Here is a 16,343-nt window from a genome sequence, read left to right on the forward strand (position 1 = left end):
TCATAATATCCCAGAAGACATAATTATTATACCTAAACTATGCTGAACAAAATGATTATTTCAAAACTTTAATCGGACAACTTTGGGTGATAAAGGGGAGTGAGCGGTAGGTTAATTGCTCTCTAATCTTTTTGGTCACTTAACAAGGGCACTGAAACTTTTGATTTCCGTTCGAATGATCCCACCTCCAACGTTCTAGGAACACTGGTTCGATGTCGCCACCCCCTGAAAAATAAAATAAATAGGCATCCGTGATCTTTCTCGTTGTAGATAGGAGGTTGAAACCTCTACAGTAGGGTTCTCTGATACGCTGAATCTGATATTTTGACTTTCACTAAAATTCTTTGACTTTTCGGGGACGTTGTCTCCTTTTTTCGAAAATCAGGCAAATTTTTTTTAGACTCGTAGCTTTTGATGGGTAGTCTAGCACTAAGGTTAATGAATCTTATGTGGTATCAGCATAATGCGCCAATTCTTTTGATGCATCTATTCATATAAAATATCCTTTTTGAGATTTTCGGTTACTATTGAGCCGAGTCACTCCTTACTTGCATTTCGTTACCACGAACCAAGTATGGACAAAATTCCACAGCTGCAGAGTTCAACAGAATTCCAAAAGCTACCGACACTATAGCAGCAAAACTTGTGTTTTAACAGTTTTTCTTTGAGCGAAAAGTATTTTTATATGTAAAAATGGTATTTTCTGACAAAATCTGCCAACAAATTTGAAAACTGCCAAGTAGCATTGCTACTTTGCTACCCTACTTTTTTCATGGCGGCCACGAACTACACGATATTTGTGTCTTAAGCTTAGTTCTGAGAGAGCGCGAATATTGCTTCGCCGAGTCACAAAAAGGCCTTCCAAAGCGACAGAAATCGCTTCGTCACGCTTCAACTTGGAGTTGAAAACATTGTGTGGCGAGGCGATATCTTTGGGAAAAAGAGAATGGATGTAGAAAAATTAATAATAAACATTCGATCATATCCTGTATTGTATGATATGCGCTACAAAGAATACAAGATTCTGGGAATCAAATAAAACGCATGGACGGCCTGCTCTTACGCTAAAGTTTGACTCTTTCTCTCAACTCTACTTTTTAGAACAGTAAAGAAAACTTTAGCGTCAACAGCGGGCCGTTGAGGAGGGAATAGCCCCTTTCATATACGGAGTAATTTCTGTTCGTTTTAAGTTTTAATGTCGCTCTTTACTTTCGGTTAAAAAAACTTGTTTTTTTTATTTAATTTCTGAACATTTTTGAATTAATACATGTTTTAATTTTGGCTCCCCGCACATGAATAATTAAAACGAAATTTGCATATTATTTTTGGCTCAATGGCTTTCTCTTAGTTTTGATCGGACGATTTTGAGGAAAGAAAGGGGTGGGGGAGGAGGCCTAATTGCCCTCCAATCTTTTGGTTACTTACAAAGGCAACTAAAACTTTTAATTTTTTACGAATGTATTTATTAGTAAAAAGTACATGTAGCTTACGAATTAACTTACGTAACGAACTTCTATGTTTGTATATTTTTATTACGTATATGAGAAAGTTTGCCCCCTTGTTAATACCTTGCTCTATACACTAAAGCTTAATTTTTGTCCCAATTCTTTAAGAATGACCTCTGAATCACAAAGGCAGTAGAATGAATAGTTGAACATTACTAAAAATACTTTAGCGTAAAGAGCGAGGTATTTAGAAGGAGATGAACCCCTCATATGCGTAATAATTTATGTTCGTTTTAAGTTTTAATGCTGGTCCTTACTTTCAGTTGAAAAAAAATTTCATATTTATTTTTTCATTGTTTTTGCTGTAAATAATCCTAGAAAATCCTGCGCCCCCTTCATGGAAATTCTCCTCCCCCATGACAAATTCCTCTATGGAAAGATCTTCCCAAGTAACCCCCTCCCCCCCAAAAAAAGTTTGTAACTTGCAGCCTCTCGCCCAGGGACTTTGAGGGAGTAAATCGTCCCCAAAAACATATTTATTAGGTTTTGCGGCTATGTTGAAAAAAATGGCTATCTCATAATTTTGATTCGTTGACTTTGGGAAAAAATGAGCGCGTGGGAGGGGGTCTAGGTGTCCTCCAATTTTTTGGTCACTTAAAAAGAGCACTAGAACTTTTAATTTCCGTTAGAATGAGCCCTCTCGCGACATTCTAGGACCACAGGATCGATACGATCACCTCTGGGAAAAAGAAAAAAAAATAAACACGTACCCGTGATTGGTCTTCTGGCAAAAATTACGAAATTCCACATTTTTGTAGATAGCAGCTTGAAACTTCTACAGTAGGGTTCTCTTATACGCTGAATGCCACAGTGTGATTTTCGTTAAGATTATTTGACTTTTAGGGGGTGTGTCCCCCTATTTTCCAAAATAAGGCAAATTTTCTCAGGCTCGTAACTTTTGATAGTTAAGATTAAATTTGATGAAACTTATATTTTTAAAATCAGCATAAAAATCTTATTCTTTCAATGCATCTCTTAGTATCAAAATTCCGTTTTTTATAGTTTCGTTTACTATTGAGCCGGGTCGCTCCTTACTACAGTTTGTTACCACAAATTGTTTGATACAGATCATTCAATTAAAGCTAAAAAAATTGACATGGAATGCTCATTCTTACATAAAAGAATCGAAATTTGTTATACAAAAAATTTTTAATACCAAATATAGTGCTTGTGTTAGAAAATTACACTTTTCGCTTTCCATCTAAAATTGATCTCCTGACCCATATCACCCCTCTGCTCAAGTTTAACTGGAAAAAAAATCGCCTCCAGTATGAATTGCCTAGCGATTTTCGTCTCACATCAACAACTATTTTTCTCATAAGCAATTTTTTGTCGCACTCTATTAGCTTTACAAACTGGCAAGCAAGGAATAGGGAGGAAGATTCCAGCCCCTGAGCTAGGAACATTTCCCGGAAGAATTTTTAAAAATACGGCAAAAACTTCCTTTTTCATGCCCTACTAACAACAAAAAAATCCCGAACTCTAACCCTCCCCCTAGGATGAAAAGATTAAATTTTAATATTTTCTTAATAATGAGCCTATTTTCATAGTTTTCACAAGCCCTTGTGCGGGTACCGGTGTGCCAGGTTAATCATTAGGCCGTATGTTGTGCAGATCTGCTTTGGCAGACAATTTGATTTTAGAGTCAACCATCGGTGTCGCAAAAAAGGTTCCAAATCGAGAATCGTCATAAAAATAGTGTTTCATTACACAGTAAAAATAAGGTGACAAAACAAATACCTCCGTTGGGATGAATTTCGTAGAGAGCATATTCAGGTACATACAACATCTTCATATCCGGTCGGAACTTTTCAATAAGAGTTTCAATAACATCTGTGGTGCTGGCAGTCGACGATACACGGATACATTTGGTGGCAATTTTTTGTCCAGAATCTTGGAAATAAAATCGCATAACGCCATGGAATTCCAAGTCCTGAAACAACAATATTAAAATAAACTTCTGAGAGTTTTGAATTAGATTTCGAATGGTCTAAAAACTAACTTGCATCGACGTTAAAACTTCAATGAAGCAATCCTTTATGTTAGTTCTTACGAAAATTTTCCTAGTGACAGTGCACTAGTAGAGGCAGGAAATTTATACAGGCGTGGTTCATTAATCTAATGTAAATCAAAACTAAATTTTTTTCCGAACAAAAATAAAAAGCATATCTAAGAACTTAAAACTAGCAGAAATCGCATTATATCACGAGAAGCGCTACCTAAATAAAGAGTGATTTGGGCACTATATTTTTTTCACCAAGGCACTCCGTAAAGAAGGAGTTGTCGTAGAAACTTTGGAAGCGGCTCATTCAATTGGAAATTGAAAGGAATAGTGCCCTTTTTAAGAGTCAGAAGTGTTTGGAGGAAATCCAACCCCTCCCCACCTTATCACTTCCCCAAACACATCCAATCAAATTTTTGGGATAGTTACTTTGTTCATCATAGTTGAGAGATCCAATAATTATATATTTAGGGATCTTAACCCTCCACAGCCCTCAGGGCAAGGGTTATAAGCTATGCTAGTTGCCTGTTGTCAACATATAAGCTTTTTATGGAATAGTAACCGTATAAACTTTGGAGAGGGCTCATTAGATTGGAAATTGAAAGCTCTGTTGCATTTTTAAGAGTCAAAAGAGACCGGAGGTCAACTAGCACCCCTTCCACGTCCACTTTCCCCAAATACATCCGATCAAATTTTTGAAAGTCATTTAGTTCAAACTAGTCCAAAGGTTAAGTAACAATGCCTCCAGGGTAGACACAAACCCCAGAGCCTGGGGTAAGGATTGTAAGTTTTACCCCGGGGGCATATAAGGTTTTTTATAGAAGGGCAGTCATATAAACTTGGAAGGAGGCTCATTTAATTGGAAATTGAAGGTTCTATTTTCCTTTTTAAGATTTAAAAGTGATAGAAGAGCAATTAATCCCCCTCCCCTCACGCCCTCTCTTCCCAAATGCATCTGATCAAAATTTTGAGACAGCCACTTTTTTTAAAACAGTTAAAAGACCATATAACTAAGTCCAGGGTTTACACACCCCCCCCCCCATAGCCTAGGAGCAATGGTCGAAGTTAAGCCCCGTGGGCATATAAGCCTACCACAGGGTCATAAAGATAAATAGGGGAAACCCTCACCTTGTTTTTTTATGCTGACAATTGCAATACCCCTAACACAAATCGAACACTTTTTAGTGAATTTGTACTGTTAATCAATAGTGAAGGAGGATGTGAAACTATTCATATCAAGTATCTAGTCAAAGGTCAGATGCACGTGAGGTCTGGTTCTGTACAGGGATCGACCAAGTCTCGAACTAGAAAAAGAGACGTTCTTATACCAAAGAAAAAAGAAGAATTCGTAAAAAAAATGGACATAAAAGGCTTAAGCTATTAGAAAACCTGAAATATCCTGGCATCGTCATGAAAAATTTAGCTGTCGCCATTGATGATATCAGTGAGGTAAGTTTCCAACAGGTAAAGACATAAATGTCCAATAAAACTAGCCTTGAGGGTGAAGAAAAACGTCTAAACTTTGTGAAACAAAAGCTGGCTAGTAAAATCATGAGGCAAGTTATCATTTGCCAGATCCAATTCTTGGCCAAAGGGGATCACGCCAGAACAGAGAAAGACCATCTCCGAAAAGCTTATATTACTTATGAATACGAATCGTCATACTTTTTGGTAATTTATGCCTTCATGGACAGATTCTGTCGATTTGCTGAAGCAAGGCTGTATTTCTTAGCTTCCTGCACCATTGCACGGATTTCTTTTACAGTTTTTATCGTTTTGAAACTTTTAAACGTTTGAATAAAAAAATTGGACATTCTTTACATGCTCCATACGCGGTTTTGTCTTCAGCACATGCTATTGATCCTGGGGCTTTCGCCAAGTAAAAATGCGTTACATATTTAAACAGACTTTTATTTTAAGGACTTCATTTAAATCTCATTCTCGAGCACGAGGTAAAAGTACTTATATGCCAGACACACGCTTTTACTTTTAGAGAGTGCCTCTTAATATGGGTAACAGTACCATGGTAAAAGAACATACCGTATCTATTTACGTAAAATATGAAATGTTAGGTTTTTTGTCTCTTTTTTTTTTTAATCTATTCAGTCAATTTCCAGAATTTACCAGTGTCCGGTCTCTCCGTAAACCCCATTGGGAGCTCAAGAAAGAAGACAAAGTTGCGAGCAGTGATTTCTCAAAATAACAAAAAGTGTAGATGAATACCTTTAGCTTTGGATGACCGTCCTCCCCCTAAGAAAAAAGAACCACAAGACATGGCCACAAGATATTAAAGTTCTTATTTGCCACTGCCCCGAGAAAATGTGTGTCCAACTCCATATCCAGGGGGAGGGGTTACGGAATTTGACAAAAATATGTATAGACAAATTTTTGATGAGTTTTGTAAAGTTTATTTTTTGGCTAACCTCCATCGACAAAAATACTGGTTACTGCCTTGGTAGCCTATGCTCCCGGGATAAATCGCTTAGTATGTGCCGGTCATTTTAATACGGGCACTTATGTATTATAGCAACCCCACTCTAGAAGTGAAGTTAGGTTAATCCTAATGAAATTTATCAAATTATGATGAAAATGTGATGCTTAGTAACAAAGTTATGGGAACTATAACAGAATTATGGAAAGCAGTCCGTGCAGAACGCATTATGTTAAATACCTAACTTAATCACCTGTACAAATTAAATATTTAACAAAAATATACCTACACTGTTATTTTTCTCACAATAAGACTAAGCTAATTACGACCTCCCGCAGACAGACAAACCGATTTTACTCATACCAAGAACTTGAGTGGGGTCGCTATAATGCCAAAGTACCGAATACGCATAGGCATACGACAAAATGAAATGTGAATTCCCTCCAATATCTTCGTTTTTATACATGTTTATATTGGACCCTTTGAAATGATTTACAATTTCATTAGGTCTAATAGTCTAATGGCCACCTTGTAACTACTAAGTGAATTTCTAGGATAATGTCTGTATGTTTAAAATGTTCAAAACCGTATTCGAGCACAAATTATGAGACCATTGTTTATGATTTGATAGTAAAATATTCTCGAGTAGGAAAACCTGCTCCATAGGCATTTAAAAACCCGCAGACCCTCGAGGCTTTTTGATACGAGACATCAAACTAAACTACCCATACGACATGAGATTACTACGTTCTGTACACCTGCACTTGCCAATACTGCCATTTGAAGCATAATATCAACAGCCAAATTATCAAGCTTGTATTATCCTGACTACAAGCGAAATTTAAAACTTGTTATAATACGGCAAAAGGAACTTGGAAGGTATCCACGCAGTGAAATGGTTAAAAACCTTAACTTTGTAGAAACAGTCAATAAAGGTTTCGAAAACAGCGTATGTTTCAAATAGAAGTTAGTAACATTGGACAAATATCAAAAGCAAAAATACAAGAGAAAACATTTGGTAAAAAATATTTACGCATTTCCTTTTTTCAACTAGAACAAACTATATAATTAATGGTTGTGAAAAGAATGAAGATGGACTAGTGGGCAAGGGGCTCCCCACTTTCTGCCACTTAGGATACATCCCCAAGGGCTATGTTGTGCCAATTTCAGCAAAATCTAGGGAGTGGATACCATCGATGCAATTCTCATCATCTAGTGTCCTTTGAAGCGATAAAATGGTTTAGTTGGAACAGATCGACTAGAGGATGGTAGTTCTACTCACATTCGTGGTAATTTCTGTTTCTTTTGGGATTAATCTATTCATAAACATCAGTATCTTTATGTTTGATGTGATTATTAATTTTAATTTATGATTGGTTTAGGATTGAATTATTTATCTATAGCATTGCCTGTTATCTTCACGTTTGAAGTGATTATTCGGTTATTGTCACTTTGGGCCCCAAATACAAACTCCTATTTTTAAAGAGAAGGAAAGACTTGTTATACAAATCAACAAAGTATCTAGAGGGATTATAGGGGTATTTCTAATCGGAGTATGCTGTCGAAATCGGGTAGAAGCTTTCTTAAGTAAAGCACCCTGTCCGTAATTCTAAACCCAAAGGCTGAAGAGACCTGGAGAGCATATAGTCAGGTTGTATTGGTTCGTAACTTCCTACTTTGTAGCTATCGAAATTTTACTACTTTGGTTGTATTGAAATGTAACATGAACAGATTCTTTTAATAAAATGGTGCAAAGTCAAAATAATTTTCCAAACGCAAAACCACCACAAATCACCATCAACAAATAAATTTAGATTAATCTGGTACTAATTTTATTAAAGAAACAATAAGACTGATGCTTATCAAAATTTGTGAAGAGCGGGACAAATTTTTTTAATGAAATTATAAAAAAGTTCTTTTTCAAATTGTTGCTGGTGTCCCAGTAATTACACTGTACCTTAGAGTTGTTTGTTCATTTTCTAGATGGAAACCTGGAAAAATTATACAAAAATATCCTTCTAAATATCAAATTTCATTAAGATCCGTTCACCCGTTCGTAAGTTAAAAATACCTCATTTTTTCTAATTTTTCAAATCTAGCCGTCCCGCACTCCTCCCCCCCCCCAAGATGGTCGATTGGGGGGAAAGAATATTTATAATTTAATCTGGTATGGTCCCTGATATACCGGCCAAATTTCATCGTCCTAGCTTATCTAAAAGTGCCCAAACTAGTGGAGGGATAGGGATGAAACTTAGTGGGAAAAATAAGCACAAGTCCTAGATATGTAATTGACATACCTGGAACAGATCCACTCTCTTTGGGAGAGTTGGAAGAGGGAGGGGTAATTCTGAAAAATTAGAAAAAATCTGATCTTAATGCAATTTCGTATTTAGAAGAACCTCGTGACTCAAATCTCTTATTTTAAATCCCGACTGGATCCAGTGTCATTGGGGGGAGTTGGTAAGGGGGGAACCGGAAATCTTGGAAAACGAAGTACAATAAGTCCAAGGTACAAGACTGACATAACCGGTCCGGATCCGCTCTCTTTGTGGGAGTTGGGGGGGAGTGGTAATTCGAAAAAATTAGAACAAGAGCTAAGAGCTCATATGGAACTTATGACAAGGCAAGAAGAGCTAAGAGCCAAGAGATCATATAGTATGAGCTCTATTAGGATTCTATGAATCAATAGATTGATTTAAAAGGACAATAAGAGGCTTAATGCCGGTCAGGATTTAAAATAAGAGCTCTGAGTCACGATGTCCTTCTAAATATAAAAATTCATTAAGATCCGATCACCCACTCGTACGTCATAAATACCTAATTTTTTCTAACTTTTCCTCTCCCTTTAGCCCCCCAGATGGTCGAATCTGGGAAAACGACTTTATCAAGTCAATTTGTGCAGGTCCCTGACACACATACCAATTTTCATCATCCTAGCACGTCCAGAAGCACCAAACTCGTCAAATCACTGAACCCCTCCTCCCAACTCCCCCAAAAAGAGCGAATCCAGTATGGTTCCGTCAATCATGTAGTAAGGACATTTGCTTATTTTATCCGCCAAGCTGCATCCCAATTCCTCCGCTCCAAGTGTTTTCCAAGATTTCCCCCTCCAACTCCTCACAATGTCAAAAGATATGGTCGGGATTTGAAATAAGAGTTCTGAGACATGAATTCCTTCTAAATATCGAATTTCATTAAGATCCGATCACCTATTCGTAAAATAAAAATCCCCCAACTTTCACGTTTTCCAAGAATTCCGGTTTCCCCCTCTAACTCCCCCCCCCCCCAATGTCATAGGATCTGGTCGGACTTTGAAATTAGAGCTTTCAAGCGCAAGATCCTTCTAAATATCAAATTTCATTAAGATCTGGTCACCCTTTCGTAAGTTACAAATACCTCAATTTTCATAATTATCCCCCCCCCCCAACTCCACCAAAGAGAGCAGATCCGGTCCGAGTATGTCAGTCAAGTATCTTAGACAGGTTTTTATTCTTCCCATCCAGTTCCATCCTTATCTCACCGCTTTACGTATTTTCTAGGATTTCCGGTTCCCCTCAACTGCCCCCCCAATTACGCTGGATCCGGTTGAGATTGAAAATAAGAGATCTGAGTCACGAGGTCCTTGTAAATATGAAGTTACATGAAGATCCGATCACTCCCCCCCCAATAGAGCGGATCCGTTCCAATTATGTAAATCACGTATCTAAGACTTCTGCTTATTTTTCCATCCAAGTTTCATCCCGATCCCTTCAATCTAAGCGTTTTCCATAATTACCCACCCGAAACTCCCCCAATGTCACCAGATCCGGTTGGCACTTAAAATAAGAGCTTTGAGACACGATATCCCTCTAAATATCAAGTTTCATTGAGATCTGATCACCCGTTCGTATGTTAAAAATACCTCATTTTTTCTAATTATTCAGAATTAACCCCCCCCAACTACCCCAAAGAGAGCGGATCCGTTTCGGTTATGTCAATCATGTATCTAGGACTTGTGCTTATTTTTACCACCAAGTTTCATCCCGATCCCTCCACTCTAAGTGTTTTCCAAGTTTTAGGTTTCCCCCTCCCAATTCCCCCCAATATCACCAGATCCGGTAGGGATTTAAAATAAAAGCTCTGAGACACGATATCCTTAATTTTTTCCAACCCCCCCCCCCCCAACTACCCCAAACAGAGTGGATCTGTTCCAGTTATGTCAATCATGTACCTAGGACTTGTGCTTATTTTTCCCACCTAACTTCATCCCGATCCCTCCACTCTAAGTGTTTTCCAAGTTTTAGGCTTCCCCCTCCCAACTCCCCCCCCAATGTCACCAGATCTCTCCAGAATTTAGAATAAGAGCTCTGAGACACAATATCCTTTTAAATATTAAATTTCATTGAGATCCGATCACCCGTTCGTAAGTTAAAAATACCTCATTTTTTCTAATTTTTCGAATTACCCCCCCCCAGCTACCCCAAAGAGAGCGGATCCATTCTGGTTATGTCAATCATGTATCTAGGACTTGTGCTTATTTTTCCCACTGAGTTTCATCCCGATCCCTCCACTCTAAGTGCTTTCCAAGATTTTAGGTTTCCTCCTCCCAACTCCTCTCCCTAATATCACCAGATCCGGTCGGGATTTAAAATAACAGCTCTGAGACACGACATCCTTCCTAACATCAAATTTCATTGAGATGTGATCAACCGTTCGTAAGTTAAAAATACTTCAATTTTTCTATTTCTTCCGAATTAACGGGCCCCCAATTCCCCTCCCCCTAGATGGTCAAATCGGGAAAATGACTATTTCTAATTTAATCTGGTCTGGTCCCTGATACGCCTGCCAAATTTCATCGTCCTAGCTTACCTGGAAGTGCCTAAAGTAGCAAAACCGGGACCGACAGACCAACAGACCGACAGAATTTGCGATTGCTATATGTCACTTGGTTAATACGAAGTGCCATAAAAATGAGTTATTTGTAACTTACGAACGGGTGACAAGATCTTAATGAAATTTGATATTTAGAAAGATCTTATGCTTCAGAGCTCTTATTTTAAACCCCGACCTGATCTGGTGACATTGGGGGGAATTGGAAGAGGAAACCGGAAATCTTGGAAAACGTGAAAATTGAGGTATCTTCATCTTACGAATGGGTGATCGGATCTTAATGAAACTTGATATATAGAAAGATCTTATGTCTATAATGCTCCACTTTCAATTCGAATTGGATCCGAGGACATGGGGGGTTGGAAGGGGGAACAGAAATCTTGGAAACCGGGAATTTTGGAAAACGCTTAGAGTGGATCGGGATAAAACTTGATGGGAAGAATAAGCACGACTTCTAGATACGTGATTGACATAATTGAAATGGACCCACTATATTTGGGGGAGTTGGGTGGGGGGATTTCCAGTATTTTGGCGAGTTCGGTACTTCTGGACGTGCAAGGACGATGAAAATTGGTAGGCGTGTCAGGGACCTGCACAAATCGACTTGATAACAGTCATTTCCGAAATTGGAATATCTCGGGGGGGGGGGGCTGGAGGGAGAGATAAAATCGAAAAAATGAGGTATTTTTAACTTACGAATGGGTGATCGGATCTTAAATAAATTTAATATTTAGAAGGATCTCGTGTCTCATAGCTCTCATTTTAAATTCCGACCGTGAGGAGTGTTGGAGGGGGAAACAGGAAATCTTGGAGAACGCTTAGAGTGGGGAGATCGGGATGAAACATGGTGGGAAGAATAAGCGCAAGTCCTAGATACTTCATTGACATATCCGGACTGAATCCACTATCTTTGGGGGATTCGGTGGCGGGGGTGTTAATTCGAAAAAATAGAAAAATTGAGGTATTTTTAACCGGATCTTAATGAAATTTTATATTTAGTAGGAACATATGTCTCATAGCTTTTACTTTAAATCCTGACCAGATCTGGTGACTTTGGGGGAAATTGGAGAGGGAAACCAGAAATCTTGGAAAACACTCATGAGTGGAGAGATCGGGATGAAACTTGGTGGGTAGAATAAGCAAATGTTATAAATACATGATCGACGTAACCGGACTGGATCCGCTCTCTTTGGTAGAGTTAGGGGGATGGTCCAGTGCTTTGGCGAATTCGGTGCTTCTGGACGTGAAAATTGGTTGGCGTGTCAGGGACCTACACAAATTTACTTGATAAAGCCGTTTTCCCCGATTTGACCATCTGGGGGGCTGAAGGAAGAGAAAAAATTCGAAAAAATTAGGTATTTTTAATTTACGAGTGGGTGATCAGATCTTAATATAATTTGATGTTTAGAAGGACCTTGTGTCTCAGAGCCGTTATTTTAAATCCCGACCAGCCTCTTATTTTCCTTTTAAATCAATCTATTGATTCTTAGAATTTTGCTAGAGCTCATACCATATAAGCTCTTGGCTCTTCCAACCTCGTCACAAGTGCCATATGAGCTCTTAGCTCTTGTTTTTCAGTTTTCTCTGCGCGAGAGGCAAATTTGAATATTCAGTGAATATGATCATCTCTAGGTTTGTACAATAGCTTTTTAATAATATTTTTAATATAATATTTGGACTGGATGAGGAGGGGTCTTTTATCCCCCAGGACAAACATTCTTCTGCTCTTCTATAGGGCTGAAATTACCCTAACGCAATATTCACTCTTAACGTGTCTGGCTGCTATTTTATTGAGTCTTTACAAGTTCTACTTCGATACAAACGTTTTTCGATACCCTAACGCAATATTCACTTTTAACGTGTCTGGCTGCTATTTTATTGAGTCTTTACAAGTTCTACTTCGATACAAACGTTTTGTTTGTTTAATAAATCACATCAAGGTCACTTATAAACAATAGTTCTGTCTTGTCTAAAAAAATATATATTAAAACTTCAAGGATTAATACAATCAGACTTGTCTTCTTAATTTGTTGTCTTAATGGATGTTCCCTTAGCCCTGTCTTCATGTCCTGAAATTTTGAAGCAGAAAAAAATGAGAGAAAAAAAATTCTTCAAGCTAGAATTGATAAAATCAGATTTTTCGTCCTAAATTTGGCGTCTTCATTAAAGAACGTTTTGAACAATATTTTGAACAAAAGGGTTACTTGGGGGGAGGGATCTGGTTGGCCAGCAATTACTTTTGGCCCTTAAAAGGGTGCTAGAACTTTCAACTTTCTACATCCCCTTCCATATCATGTGGCCGAGAGAAAAAAAAATAAAAATTAATACAAGGCTGCATGGCTCTTTATCAAGGCAACAGTATAGCATAATTTTCGTATTTAGTTCAAAAGCAACAAAACCGAGATGCCACGCAACTTTCCATCCCACATCTCTCTGGTGTCAAACTCCTAAAATAAACAACTACCTGACACACGGCTCTCCATTCCCTGATTTCTATCCTACAGCTTCCCTTCACACATTTCTTCATTATTGAATATCTTAAAAAGTCCTAATTGTATTGAAATCCAAATTTCCGTTTTTTATGTTTATAAGGCTGAAAATCGCCGTCCAGCAGTCTTATTTGCGCAAGCAAAAAAAGTAAAAGATAAGAAATGAATTCTTCATTTTTAGGCTGTGCACTACTAATTTCATCTAATTTTGCATTTTTTTTTTTTTTTTTTTTTTTTTCAATGTTATTAACACTCTAAACACCTTCCATGCAGACAGTTATAATAGCCTAAATACTAAACAGTATTACTTAACATTAAAATGTAAAGTTAATGAAATTTGAAGTTTGGAAGGATATCGTGTCTCAGAGCTGTTATTTTAAATCCAGACCGGATCTGGTGACATTGGGGGGAGTTGGGAGGGGGAAACCTAAAATATTGGAAAACACTTAGAGTGGAAGGATCGAGATGAAACTTGGTGGGAAAAATAAGCACAAGTCCTAGATACATGTTTGACATAACCGGAACGGATCCGCTCTCTTTGGGGTATTTGGGGGGGGGGGGGTTAATTCTGGAAAATTAGAAAAAATGAGGTATTTCTAACTTACGCACGGGCGATCGGATCTCAATAAAATTTGATATTTAGAAGGATATCGTGTCTCAAAGCTCTTATTTTAAATTCCGACTGGATCTGGTGACATTGGGGGGAGTTGAAGGGGGAAATCTTAGAAAACACTTGGATTGGATAAATCGGGATGAAGCTTGGTGGAAAGAATAAGCAAATGTCCTTGATACGTGATTGACGTAACCGTACCGGATTCGCTCTCTTTGGGGGAGTTGGGGGGAGGGATTCAGTGATTTGGCGAGTTTGGTGCTTCTGGACGTGCTAAGACGATGAAAATTGGTAGGCGTGTCAGGGAGCTTCACAAATTGAATTGATAAAGTCGTTCTCCCAGATTCGACACCTGGGGGGTTAAAGGGAGAGGAAAAATTAGAAAAAATTAGGTATTTATAACTTACGAGTGGGTGATCAGATATTAATGAATTTTGATATGTAGAAGGACATCGTGACTCAGAGCTCTTATTTTAAATCCTGACCGGCATTAAGCCTCTGATGTTCCTTTTAAATCAATCTAATGATTCTTAGAATTTTGTTAGAGCTCATACCATACGAGCTCTTGGCTCTTAGCTCTTCTTGCCTCGTCACAAGTGCCATGAGCTTTTAGCTCTGGTTTAGTTATTTTTTACACATTGGTTTTTTTTTTGCAGGCATTTGAGTAGCAGGCACGTCTGCTGTTTTCTACTTTTTGAGGTTCTACTTATTTATGCAAACAGCTTTATTCTGGCAGTTTAGACACTTAGGTAAACATTGGGGTAAAATTCTAGTTAATCGACTTCTTGTTATCTCGGATAGGGGTTAGGTTAGGAAAATGAAACTTTCAGGGATGCATCTACAGACTAAAGTATCTCACGGGAAGGTATTTTGAAGCAACTACCTCCACTCCTTCTACCTCTAGAGGGCCCTGACCTTTGATGACCTTTAAAAACATGTATGTTATAAAAGTTAAACCTTGCAAAATAGACCTTCTGCTTAATTGAAGTACAACAAAATTGTTTTCTGCATCTTAACTTTACTCGATTCCATTTTATAAGGTTTTAAAGATATGCAAATACATTTCCTAAATTTTGAAAAAAAAACATTGATATGGTTCAAAATTCTACTCAAATAACAGGAATTGCAATTTCAGAACTAAAGGTAGAAACAAAGCAACTAGTAACTGAAAATTCAGGTAAAATATTGTTTTGTCAAAATTTCAATAGGTATTGACCTGTCATGTAGGCAAATTTCAGGGCCCTTTAGAGGGAGAAGGAGTGGAGATGGGTACTTTAAAATACCTTCCCGGGACATACTTTAGTTTGTAGATTCATCATTGAAAGTTTCATTTTAATAACCTAAATCCTTTCCAAGATAGCAAGAAGTCAATTAACTAGAATTTTACCAAACATTGGACCAGATAGTCAGCGGTTCATTTTCTCTTTTTAACATATGCATCTGTTATTACCTGTCTAACACCGGTTGACTGAAAGGACTACTGTAGGAGCCGCTCTGGTTAAGATTAAATATATAAAAAAAAACAAGTTTGTTTATATGAAAGTAAGGAGCAACATTAAAACTTAAAACGAACTGAAATCACTCCGTATATAAAAGGGGCGTTTCCTCCTCAACCCCTTAGCTAAAGTTCGACTCTTTCTCTTAGTTCTACTTTTGAAAACAGTAAAAAACCTTAGCGTAAAGAGCGGGGCGTCGTCTGTCAAAAAATTTAATTTTTTATGTTTTAAAGTTCGTATTTTAATGTAGGTTTCCCCTTTTATAGTTTCGTTTTTCTTGTGCCTGGGACGGCCCTTAAGACATAGGGGCAAAATATCCATTTAGAGTTTGGAATCCCACTATCTTTAGAAAAACAAGTCCTTATTGTTTCTACTTATAATTGGTTGTTTAGAACGCTATATCTAAAAGAGCGTCAAATGGGGAACTGAATGTTGTGTGTTTTGTTTTTTTTTGCAATTATAGTGTTTCCATCAGAAGAACAGTAATTCTAAAGTGTTACCGGTCTTCGAACTTGAAACAGTAGCCAAGAAAAAGAATATAGATTAGCAACTAACACAGAGAATGTCTTTAGAAATGGGAGCTCCTCGAGACCCGCATTTGCGTGGCTAAGACTAAAATCCAATACAAAAATATATAATAACATTATTACCTCATTTGGCTCCGATAACGAAAATAAATCCAATCGATTTGAGTTCCACTGAGCAATGATATGACGCAGCGCTTCAAGGTCTCGCATCTTCTTTACTTCATCAGACTCCATTTTTGAATATATTTAATCTTTTATATTCACCAATCCCACGTTTTACACATATCCAACTTTCCTTACAAAACTAAGAGCTCATCAGATAACTTGAGCTTCATTCACAAGATAAACAAATTATCCAATACTTGATATTTCCGTTATCTGAAACGAATAGAAATTGATAAGAGCAGATCGACC

General features: G+C 37.6%; 1 protein-coding gene across 2 annotated transcripts in view; it reads right to left on the reverse strand.

The window, feature by feature from the left end:
* LOC136040829 (afadin-like) overlaps positions 1 to 16,343 on the reverse strand; it is a 124,871-nt gene that overhangs the window by 91,422 nt on the left and 17,106 nt on the right. For both annotated transcript variants that reach the window (XM_065725176.1, XM_065725167.1), the window contains exons 2-3: positions 16,053 to 16,307; positions 3,246 to 3,438 (exon numbers count right to left, since the gene is read on the reverse strand). In XM_065725176.1, the coding sequence (XP_065581248.1) occupies positions 3,246 to 3,438; positions 16,053 to 16,163 (304 nt within the window). In that variant the 5' untranslated portion in view covers positions 16,164 to 16,307. The remainder of the gene's footprint in view (positions 1 to 3,245; positions 3,439 to 16,052; positions 16,308 to 16,343) is intronic.

The sequence above is a fragment of the Artemia franciscana genome, chromosome 2 (assembly GCF_032884065.1).
Source record: "Artemia franciscana chromosome 2, ASM3288406v1, whole genome shotgun sequence".
Taxonomy (NCBI): Eukaryota; Metazoa; Arthropoda; class Branchiopoda; order Anostraca; family Artemiidae; genus Artemia; species Artemia franciscana.